General features: G+C 43.2%; 1 protein-coding gene across 3 annotated transcripts in view; it reads left to right on the top strand.

Moving 5' to 3' along the window:
- Positions 1-9258: 9258 nt before the first annotated feature.
- ESRRG (estrogen related receptor gamma) overlaps positions 9259-12020 on the top strand; it is a gene marked incomplete at its 5' end in the record, with an annotated part of 375667 nt that continues 372905 nt past the window's right edge. For all 3 annotated transcript variants that reach the window (XM_080615781.1, XM_080615780.1, XM_080615782.1), the window contains one exon: positions 9259-9356. In XM_080615781.1, coding sequence (XP_080471907.1) covers positions 9259-9356 — 98 coding nt within the window. The remainder of the gene's footprint in view (positions 9357-12020) is intronic.

The following is a 12020-nucleotide window of genomic DNA, read 5'->3' on the forward strand; positions in this document are numbered from 1 at the left end:
GGTTCCGCAAGGAGACGAGCCGCTCGCTCCAGAAGCGCTTCCCCCCCCCCCCCCCCCCCGCCTCCATCCCCTTCCCTCCCCCCATTCCACCTTCAGACCTTGTCAATTGCACTTGCTCGGAGTCGGTCGTCCCCGTGTGTTTCCCCTCTTCCCCCCCCCCCAGTCACCCTCATAAAAAGCCGCATGGCAGCACCGGCTGCCCGGGGCTCAGTGTTTCGCGTTTCTCCGATAATTATTTAAGACTGTCGAGCCGGGTAGAGGGTTAAAAGGGGGGAGGGAGAATGATTTTGTTTCCTGCTGACAGGTCCTACCCCGGAGGGTTTTGTCCTCCCCCCCAGCCCAGGGTCAGAAGCGCCGGGGAAGTGATGAGGCTTTGGCCAGCAAGAGTTTGGGGTCCTGGGGTGGCTTTAGCGGCTGCGAGCGGGTCAGGAGGACCGGACTCTCCAAGCTTGTGCCGACGGCTGCTCATGCCACCCTCCCCCCCCCCCCAGCCCTTCTTCCGCTGGGGTGCCCTTTCGTGGGTGCCCCGAGGTGTCCGGGCAGCGGCGGGGGGGGGGGGCGGGGATAGGAAGAAGATGGGGTGTGAGTGAAGGAAGGGGGGGGCCTGCTTGTCCCCGTCCCGTCCCCCTCCCCGCCGCTTTCTCCTTCCTGGAACACTTCTGCGAGCGACCCGTGGGAGCCGCGCAGGCCTGGCCGGAGCCCTGCACGTCGGGCAGGGGGTGGGAATTCTGCTGCCGGGCGTCCCTCCGCTTCCCGTCCCTTCTCTGCCCGCCCACCCTTGCCATGCGGGACGCGCTTTGCCCCGCTCCTGCCGTGGCGTCGGGAGTCGCGGCCGGGCCAGCGGGTGCGGAGGGGGCGAAGGAAAAGTAAGAGAACTCCTTGTCCTGCGTGCTCCCTCTGCGCTTCCTGCTTTGGGTCCGGATAAGGGGGTGAGGGGGGTCGGGGGTGGGGAGGAGCCTCAATGTGACCCGGCTGCGAGGAGAAGATTTTTTCTCCCTTTTCTATTTTATTGTATTTTTTTATTTCCCCGCATGCGTTAATGCTACGAAGGGGCGAGTGGTCCGGAGGTACGTTTTGAAGTGCTTGCAGGGGAAGCACTCCCAGTGCTCGGTCTAGTTAACATGTTTCTCATGATAGCGAAGAAAGGACCGCATTTAGGAGATGACTAAATAATGGGGGAGGCAAGTAAAAATGAGTAGAATATGAAGGAGAGGAAAATGAAGGTGAATGGGAGTGTGGGAAGACAGGCACTGTGCAGCTTGGGTTTTTGGGTTTCTCTCCTGTAATTCTCCCCCATACCCTCTTCATACACCCCCCTGCCCCATCCTATCTTTTCATAATATGTAGGAGACTAACAGCAGACATAACCCAGCCCATAAACAGATGCCCACCCCTCTTCAGCCTGTCTGTGGCCAGGAGGGAAATGTCCTTTGTATAAAAGCACCCAAGTTTTAAGCGTTTATTATCCACCCTGTCTCAAATACAAAGTGTAAAAGTTGCCTGATACATTCTAGTGTTACTTCCCTGTTTTATGTCAGAGGACAAAATGTTCTGGTGTAGCATCCTTCGGTCACTTTCAGGATGGGAGTAGTTTATAATATAACCTACATTAGAATATACATGGTGTGTGCGTTCCATTTCCTCTGAAAATAGCCAAAGTGTTAGAATGATGAAGTGACTCATGTGGTTATGATCTTCTGTGTCTTGAGAGCATCAACGTAGCCATGGGTCTGCATGCTGGGGATGTGGGGCTGTGGTGTGAGGGATTCCACGACTGTCCAGGAACCTGGCAGAGCTCCTTGTAGAGGACTTCACAGTTTAAAATCTTGCCTTGGCAGAAGAAGGTAAGCATGACATTCATTATCAAAATAAGGAAAACAAAAGGATTGCAGTCACTGTGTGTGCAGTATCACAGTTATTCCCTAGTATTTTGTCAGAAATTAAAAGGTTACCACTAGAGTACTATATCCATATCTCCAGCCCTGGCACCACTTATTACTGCAATGGTATTTCAATATTAAGTGATCTCAGAGATATTTCATCTTTCATTTTGAATCCTGAATTTGAATCAGCATTAAGATGTCAGGGCTGTGAGATAAGGCATAACAAACTAAGTAGACAGCTGAAGGGCTCCTGGTGAAGGTGTTGCCGAGAAGGATATCTCGGGCCGTTCACTGTAACCTTGTTTACAGGGACATTGCAATTGCAACCTGAATTTCAGCGAACAGCTGCCTAGACTGATGCCTGTGTGGCTGAAACACGTCACGAGTGTCTTTTGCACTCTAAACGTTCTCCTCTGCCTTCCTTGTATACTTGCAAAAACTTTTCTGGAAGGTTAGGATGATTTTCTGATAGGAAAATGAAGACATTTTCCTAAGAGGAATGCTGCTCTTTGAACTCAAGTACATCAGCAGCAAAGTATTCATGAGGTTTTGTTTTTTTTTCCCTTTTATCTGGTTCTCTTATGTGTCAGTATCAGTTGTTACACCCGTCTTTTTAACTCACCTCTACGGCTTTGATTTATTGTATGTAAGTCTTGTTGGTTCCAAGCGTATTTTGCAGCACATGAAGTCGGTTCAAGTCAGAATGTAAAAAGATGCTTATTGCAACAAAGAACAGTTTTATAGTGATCTGCTAATTTTTGTGTTTTCTTTTTTCCTAAAGTTGTTCCAAGAAAAACACATGTGTTTGTTAGTGAGGGGGTGCTAAATGCCAGCATCCACATTGATGAAGGAAAAAAAATGCTGTTGAAATGCTTTGGAATAATAAATAGGATATGTAATGGTCAACCACAAGATAAAAATTTTACTCAGTGTTTTTATGGCTCTAAATTGGCTGCATTGTAAACCAAGCTCACTACTCGATTAAGTCATCAGAGTTTTCAATTATTTAAGATTATCTAATATAGCCTTCATGGCCCATATCAGAAAATTATACATCAGGTTGTAATTCCTTCTTGTTGGTAGGTGAGGGCTTTGTTGTGGATGGGAGGGTTTAATTTTGGCTTATCAGGACAAATATTACAAAGCACGCACGCAGAAAAATGATATGGAAATAGCCCCAGACGAAATGGGGATAGTTACAGCACTGAAATGTACCTAATACAATTTGAGATCCACTCACTAAGAAACCTTGACAGTATCTGCCTTGCAGGTACCCTGCGTTTGGAAATACTATATCTCCATTTAAATGCAGATCTCCAGTTTTCTCCAGGGGGCAGTTGGCAAACCTTTCGATTGAACCACCGGTACTAGAAAAACTAACTGAAGGCTTACCCGCTAACAAGACACCCTTTCAAGCCTGCCTTTCTGAAAGAATGATTGTCAGATTTCCCAATATTGCATTTTGATGTTGATTTTGAATAATTCTGGATGCCTTTTCCAAAGTCCCGGGAAACGAGTAGTGCCTTTTACTCAAGGTAGGCTGACATCTGCGCACTTGTTTAGCATTGAAGCATTGAAGAGAGATAAATGTTACAAACAAGCTCTTTGTTTTCAAATGAGTGTTGTGTTTGCATGGGAATTTTGTGAAATGGACAGAGCAGTGTTGCTTTGATTTTGACCTAGATTCCTCCTGATTATTCTTATACAGCTAGTACCTGCTTATTTCCCACTGTGAAAATAGGAGAACAACTGTTGATGCTATCTAGCTGGGGCTGCATGGGCAATAGGCATGCACATCCAGTAATCTCCCCTCCTCCTCCTTGACTTCATTAGTAATGGACAAAACAGTGCTGGACTCCAAAGAGGGTGCAAGCCAGTATTTCCTTTCTGGTGAATTCTTCATTCTTTGACGTTTTAATTCAAAGGAAGACAGCAAAAAACACCAAACAAACAAAAAGGTGGAATTAGTGTATTTGTTTCTGTTCCCAGATTGGGCACAAAAATGGTGCACACTTGCAGGGCTGAAGAGGGCTTTTTTTTTAATTGAAACAAGTCTTGGATCCACCTTACTCTGTATTTGCTTGAAACTCAATGCTTCTAGGTGTCAGTCCTCCTTAGGGAGGCTTGTCCCATCCAGTCTGCTTTTCTCTATTGTTTGCCAGCTGTCTAGCTTGGGATGTAACCCAAGACAATAAATGCTCAGGACATAGGGAATGGGAGCTTCCATTCCCTATGCTGCTACCAGGCAGCACAGACTACCTGGTGCGGGGGAAACAGAAGATCCTGACCTTTTCTGTGCTGGGTGCCGTGTGCTCTGGTCTCCTCATTGTGGACAATGATGCTGCCCAAGGATGCTGCACAGGGATGCTGCCGTTGTCCCTGTGCCAGAGCCATGAGGTTGTGGAGATACCCATATTATGCTCACCGGTTAATGGCATATAACCCATCAACCTCAGTACCCTGGAGAAAACAAGCACTTCAGCCTCTGCATGGAATTCAGGCAGATCTGCGAAGTCCAGTCTTACATGCACCTAGCGTTAATGGCAGAGAGATGCCATTCAGCTTAATTGTTATTCCCATAAACATCTGCAGGTTTCTGTTTCTAGTGGAAGCTACAGCTGGATAGACTTCATAAAGGAATGTTTTGCATATTGAGGTTGAAAGGAAAGTCGAGCCTGATACATTAACTTATCATCTGTGTCATTCTCTTGACATCAGTTGGATTACTACAAGCATATATGACAAGGAGATTAGGTGCGAGATCTTCACACACACATGCTTTTGTTAGCATGTTGATCAGTGGAGATGTTACTTCTCTGAAAACCTTGTTCGAAGTCAAGCGTAGGCAAGCACAAACCTGTGCATGCATATACAAGTTGAGCAGGGCCTATCCTTTATAATACAGTTTTTTTTTTCCTTTAATATCTGAGCAAGATCTCTTCTAACTCAACCATTAGGGGAAAGAAAATGGAACTTTCCTCAAACAGCTTTTCTGTTGGGGAATCTAGTGGCAGTTGCTTTGAAGCATGTGTAATTGATTATCATACATTTATTTTAAAAAGGAGACATAACAAGGAATCTAACATGATGTTTTGGAATATATCTTCTCCCCACAATGTTCTTGAGGGAAATTTAAGGTTGCAGGCATCATTTCATGCCCTGTATGTTTTTGAACATAAATCAAAGAAATTGTCGGAGAGTTATAGATGTTCATAGCAACTGTAGCTATAATAAACACATGCAGGATATATTTTCCAAGCTATTTTGTACGGGTAAAAAGCTGAAGCTGGCTTTTTATATGAACAATTCAACTTAATCACTGAAAATTTATTTCCTAGTTAGGGTGGATTACCAGCGTAGCATCAAGTCATACACCTTCTTTTAAGTTCATCTGGTGATGAAGCCTTGGTTAAAATTGGAAAAGTATTTAAATTGGATCTGGATACCTTGAATGAATTATACCAAACGTCAAATTTATTGTGATACCTCCATGGTGATATTTATGTCTATATTATCACCTATATTGGTTTAAAAGTATGCTGGATACTTTAAGAGAGCAAATGAAAGACAAGAGCGATATGAAAACCCGAACAATTTTAAGTGTACACATGGCGCAAAATGTGAGCATAGTAAATACAACAGGAAAGAGAATCTTGAACGATCAGGTAGTGCAGAGCTGCTGATGGGAGCAACAAGCAGCTTAAGGCGCACAGATTTCCTGATGATCATATTAGTCTTGATTTAAAGCCTTAATAGATGCAAAAGGAGAAGTAACTTTTGTGGAGGAATTTCAATGAGGATAACGTAGCCATTCAGTGTGTGAGGATGAGGAAGGTGTTCCATACGCCAACGAGGATCAAAATGCCTTAAAGCGCTAAAAAGAAAATCGAGTAGTCACAGTTAATATGTATGTGGATAGACTGGGGATAGGACATACTCAGCATCTGTGCAGAGCTCAGGCAGGTCCAGATGAACGGATTTTGGGACTTAACATTTAAGCAAAATCCTAAGGGTCTGCTGAATAAAACAGGTAGGATGCGCTTCTTGGAGCCTGGCTTTGCAGGTGCTTTTGGGTGTAGCTGTCATTATTCTGCATGCTCCTATTGGGTTCAGAGATTGGTAATTGAAAACCATTACTGCTTATTGAAAATTGTGAGACCAGCTAAAAAGTGTGACTTTTAAAAGTGTCACTGGCTTCAGTTTTATTGTGGTTACCTTCAGTCATTCCTCTTTTATTACAAGAGCCAGAAATATCTTTTTAGGAGAGAAATCTGGACTGTCATTACTTGACTCCTGGAAACAGGTTTTTAAAATGTACAACAGAGGCTGATGCTTAAACTGAGAATTTGCTGCTTTACTTGTTAGTAGTTTTAGCTTCAAATTACTTCCTCTTGATGATGTCTTTGAATTTTAAGACCTGCATGAATTAGTTAAACATGAAACAACTGATGGACCTCTGGAAGGCAGGGCATGGCCAATCATGGGCATCAGTACTAGTTTAGACTTCAGAAGAGCAGGCAGTGGGCTTGGTTTCCAAGGCCCGCCCTGGGGATGGGTGGAGCAGGGATGGAGATTTATAGCTTCTGACGTTCTTCGGATCAACTTTCTCTTAATTTCTCACCTAGGTGTTGCTCCCCATCCTCTCTGAACACTTTTTGGGGGTCTCTCTTTAGTAGTCAGACTACTTTATCCTGTCCTCTGCAGGCTGGAAAATGGACCTTGAATTGTTACTATGCTCCTTGCCGGATACAGTGCTGTGAAAACAAAATCCAATGAGAAAATCAGAAAGGAGAGAAAAGGGAAGACAGAGTGTGGGAGGCTGAGGTATAGCTGGGAAAACTGGGAGGAGGGATTTGGCAATTCCTGTGTGTCCTGTGGTCAGAATCTATGTATACGTTCACACAAGAGGGTAGCTGAAGGAGCTGTGTCCCTGGATACATGTTGACCCAGCAGTGACGGGTAGGACATGATAATAAAGGAGAAGTGGAGTCTACAGTGGTGTGGACATCATCCAGCACTTGATAAATGCCAGTTTGGCTGTGTAGGGTAGAACTGCTGAATACGGTCAGATTACTGCTCTCATGCTGCATTCCGAAGTCTCATCCTTTCTATGCAGACACTTGAAAGAGCTTGTTTCACTCTGTGCTGAATTTCTAACAGAAAAAAACCCAACCCCTCTCCTGTCATACTACAGTCGAAAGAGATGACCTGGACAAGGGCTGAGAGTGTGGTGTGTGGAGTCCAGATGGCAGGCTGGGCACTGGCACACCAGGAGCTGGCAGCCCAAGGTTATAGCCCTTCCGATGCCACAACTGGGATCTGGATGCACAACTTCAGGTTTTAGCCCTTTACCTTTCTCCGACATGCAATCCCTGTCTTGCAGCACAGAAACTCTGCTTTTGCAATTGGCATTAAAGGTGATGGCGCTAGATAAGGCACAGAAAGGTGAGGTGATGTCACGGAGGTGACGCAGGCAGTCAGTGAGCCCAGCCTCTTAGCCAGCATTTCAGCTCCCTGCCTTGCACTGTCTCTCCAGGGAGATGATCAAGATTAATCCTGCTGGTGCCACCACACACTTTCATTTCTCCTATATGACACAGTCCAGGGGTGGATAGGATCCTGCTCCCGAAGGAGAGAGGCGCATGTGGGTGGAAGTGCATGCTGAATCAGTATGGTTACCCTGCTATAAATGGCGCCTATCTTTTATTTTTAATGTTTTACTAATAAGATTTTGCTTGTTCTTACTTTTTATCAAAGGGAGGTGAGGCCCTGAACTGAGTGTCTCTGAAAACTGGGCCACAAACCCTTAAACTTGTTTGTGCTTGTGAGTGAGTGCACGTGTGCGTGTACAATGTGCAAACGCACACTCGAATGTTGTGTATCCACAGGATCTCAATTATTTTGCTGTTTGAATCATAGAGCATGCTGTCTTGATGTACTGTCAGTTTTGGTTTCTGTCCTTTGAAATAAAATTCAAAATATTAAAGAAATAACACGCAATATACTAGTAGCTAGAATAGTCATAGTGCCTGAGGGGAAAAGAGGGTTGTGAATAATCTGTTTTACAAATGCCCAGGAAAAAAAAACCGTAACTCCTCCTAAGCATACTCTGTAATTGTGCACTTTGAGAATGGAGTCCTCTGAGGTTTGCTGGTTATCCAGGAGAGAGAAGTAGGTCCCGTCTGGAAAGCAGTGTGCAAGCTCTACAGTCACCCTCTGGCTGTTTGCTGGGGGAATGCCTGGTCCCAGTTACTCTTTGGAGAATCACCTTGGGCTAAATGGTGAAACAACTAAATCTGAGTTAATTATTGATATTTCCTTAACATCGAATGTGAGGATGTGTTTGGAGTATTGCTTCCCGGTTTAGGAGTTGGAATAGCTCTAGCAGATGTATTCTTTTGAAATGTTGCTTTTCTGGTCTTATTAGTTTACTTGGACAGCAGTAAGAAACCGCAGAAGCGGATGCAGGTTCCAATCCCTGGCACGCTCTGGATATATATAACACATATATATAACAAATAACATTATATGTTTGGTGTATGTATATGGAACATATGTAACATAGATATTTGGAGCCACACTGGTATTTTGGTCAGAATACCAGACTTTGCTGGATTTGGGATGTTGTGCTCCACAGTTTTAGTCCAAGGGGGGGACAATGCTAAATGGCTCTGGATAAGATATTAAATGAAAGAAGCAGCCCCCTCCCACTCCCCAAATATTTTGACTTGTACTCTGTATCAGAAAAAAACCCCAACAATGCTGAGAAGTGTGTGACTGATGCAAGGCAGGCTCGGGATGAATTTAGGATAAACAGGATGCCTGTTGCACTTAATTTAGCAATTCTAAGGCAGAAAATGCTTTTGAGCGCAGCTAACAGCTTCTCATCTGCAAATGCCACAATCAAGGCAAAGCAAAATATATTGTGGTGAATTCTGCAGCTCACAGTCATGACACAGTCAAAACCTCCTATTACAGTGAGGGAGACTTCTGCTTGTGTTTTGCCTGCCTGGCATGCAGGGATTTCAGAGCAGGGTTAATAAAAGCGATACAGTAAATAATACAGCTTCAAAAAGTCCTGTAGGACACACAGCAAACGGCGGTGGTTGGAACTGGGTGAAGTTGTCAAAGGTTGCTTTGCTCTCCAGAGCCTGGCAGTAGCTCCACACTGAAATGTGATGCCATTGGTTTTCAGCAAAGGTTTCTTTTCTGCAGGGCTGCAAACAGAGATCAGCTGCTACTGTGTATATACACAAGTAGGGAGCAAATCAAGCAGCACATTTAAGCAGCCTTTTTAACCCTGAGACTTTCCAAGATTCCTTCTTCACGCAGGAAGTTTCCTTTATATTGTCAGCTGTAGCACTTCGCTTATGTAATGAGATCAGAGCTAGGATCACTGCTGCACAGTAGAAAGACTTCCTTAAGACATTTGTCCTTGAAACTGCACCAAACTCTTGGAAGAACCCAGAACCTGTAAGTATGTACGATATAGGCAACAATAGCATGGTGCAAAGCTGCAATCAACCATTATACAGTATCTGATTAGCAGGGTAGGAGGGATTTTCTTTCCTTTTTTTCCTCAGATGTTATGTTACATTCATTTTCAGTTTGTTCTAAGGAAACAAATCAATTCGGGCTTCTGATACAGTGACTTTGCAGTAGATGAGCTACTAGTAATATGTTTGATTTAACTATTTGTTGCTGTCATATAGCTTGTGGGACGATTATTGTAGCCATCAAACTATAGAGAACTTTTCTTATGTTTTTAGGCATTTTAAAGGATTTTGGCGGGGGGGGGGGGGGGGTGTCCATCTTGCAAATAAGTTTTTGCTTTGCTTTCTGATTTTGGCAACCCCACCCTACTCCAAACTATAAATAACAGGGCAAATGGAATTAATGCATATTGTTTTTAGGGAGCAATAAAATATATTTGTTTGCAGGTTTAATTTAGTCGTTAACAACATTGCACCGTTTGGGGTGGGTTTTGTCTTAATTGGATTCTACTCAAGGCTGTCTGTTTTGTGTTTTACTATCTTGTCTGTGTCTGTTTAAGTTACTTTGCCGGGACTGCAGTCTGGTTAAACCTGTATTTAAGCACCGATTATATTCTGAGCACATTTCTGGTAAAATAAGTGTTTGAGATTTATGTGTATATATATATGTGTGTGTGTGTGTGTGTTTGTGTGTGTGTATACATATATATATATATTAAGCCTTAAACTGTATAGTTTTATTAGCAGTGAGCTCCAGAGAAGGCACAACATGGATGAATGTCAGGCATAGACCATATAACCTAAGTCTTCTGTGCATTAAGCCTGATCAGAACGTGCCCACTTCTGCGACTGCAACTAATAAAAGCCTTGAGCTCCCTTTCAATAAATTTTTCATACACAACGATACTTCTGTTTATCAGATTAATTTCTCCCAGGTTAGCCTGATTGATAGCTGGATTGTGGTTTCTTAAGAGCTTTCTCCATGAAACCCCACTGAAGAGCTGCATTCCATTTAACCAGTGAATGTAAAAACTGGTAACCATGGATTCAGCCACCACTAACTGTCGAGAGCAATGACTTGTTGTAAACAATACAAATGAGCCAGGATAGCAGAAGCAACCAGACATGAAATGATTTTAATAGAAATTACGGTAAAGGTCATGTGATACTGTATTGGCTTGGATTCAGTGTTAAAGGGAAAGTATTTCAGTTTTCCAGGTTTGAGTTAAACTGCACATCTCCACTGGCTTCTTTGTGCTAGTGTAGGACCCCCAGAAGGGAATTCTGTTCTTTGGAAATGCCTCTGCTTAATTGTACCTTGTGACTTAGGCCCTGATCCTGAGAATGTGGGAATAGCTCTAGTCAGTGGGGATTATTCACGTACTTAAAATCAAGTGTGTCTGTAGGACCAAGGCCTTTCTAGATAAGTTAACAAGGAAAAAAATATATATATTCTAAGGAAATAATAACTTGTCACTAGAGATAAATAGTGGAAATGCAAAGTTTCACTAGTGTTGTCAGTTTGGTTGGAGGTTTTTTTTTTTGCTTGTTTTGATAACGAGAAAGCAAGTTATATTTATGCCTTCGTTTTTGAATGTTATGGCTTTCATTTCTCACCCACCATTCCTCAAATCCTCTTCCTAATTTATAGCCTCTCTTTTGGAGAACTGGCAAACCATGGTGTCAGCTATTATAATATAGCATGATGATAGGCACATGCAGATCGCATGAGCAGTCGTGTGTCCTATCTCAGGAATTTCCATCCCTACAAAATCTTTGCTGACTCCCAGCTGTCACATGGCTGTCACTCACAAATTCTACCATAACCAAATCCTCCTCCCTGGGCATGCGCTCACCAAACCTCTCTAGCACACATAGATGAGGCACAAATGTCCCTGCTTAAGCACTTTCTTTTCATGGGCCTCTCTCCCAAGCCTGCTTGCATTCCGCTAATATCTCTCCCTTCATATGTTCTTGGGTGCTACTTCCCTGCTGTGCCTGTGCTTTGTAAAGATGAACCTAGGCTGGGAATGGTCAGCAGTAAGAAAGGCAAACAAAAATAACTTTACACGTTGTTTAATATAACTATTCAAATCAATGTTAATCTAAACTCCCACAGCTCCCTAAACCTTTTCAAAGTAATTAACCCTTTCTGTTCTGTAAACGGCACTGTCACCTTGTAACATACTGACTTCCTGTTTTGCGAATTTACTTGTCATGACATATATTATTTGGAAAGCATAGATTATAAGAGTTCTAGACTGGAACTTTGGTTCTTTTTATATTTCTAGGTTATTTCTGTATTTCACAGATGTCACATACATCCTATGCTGTTTTATCAGTAATTATGGTTTGTGTATTTTTCAACCAGAAGTATTTCAAACAGTTTCTTATCAATCTGTTACAGCTCTGAGCAGTGTCTGTCGAGCATAGGTTGCAACTAAAATGCGTAGATAGATACAGGACAAATTCTGCTTTCCCTATTCTGCTGAGCTGCCTTGCCAGACGGAGGGGCGATTGCTTGTGTGAGTTGGGAAGGTAAGGTTTAGCTTGTACATAGATTAACAGCAGGCAAAAAAAGGCTGACTTCCACTGAAAACAAATACTTTTGAGAAGTAAAACGAAAGCACTCAAACAGGAATGT

This window comes from Psittacula echo (assembly GCF_963264785.1).
Source record: "Psittacula echo genome assembly, chromosome: 4".
Classification (NCBI taxonomy): domain Eukaryota; kingdom Metazoa; phylum Chordata; class Aves; order Psittaciformes; family Psittacidae; genus Psittacula; species Psittacula echo.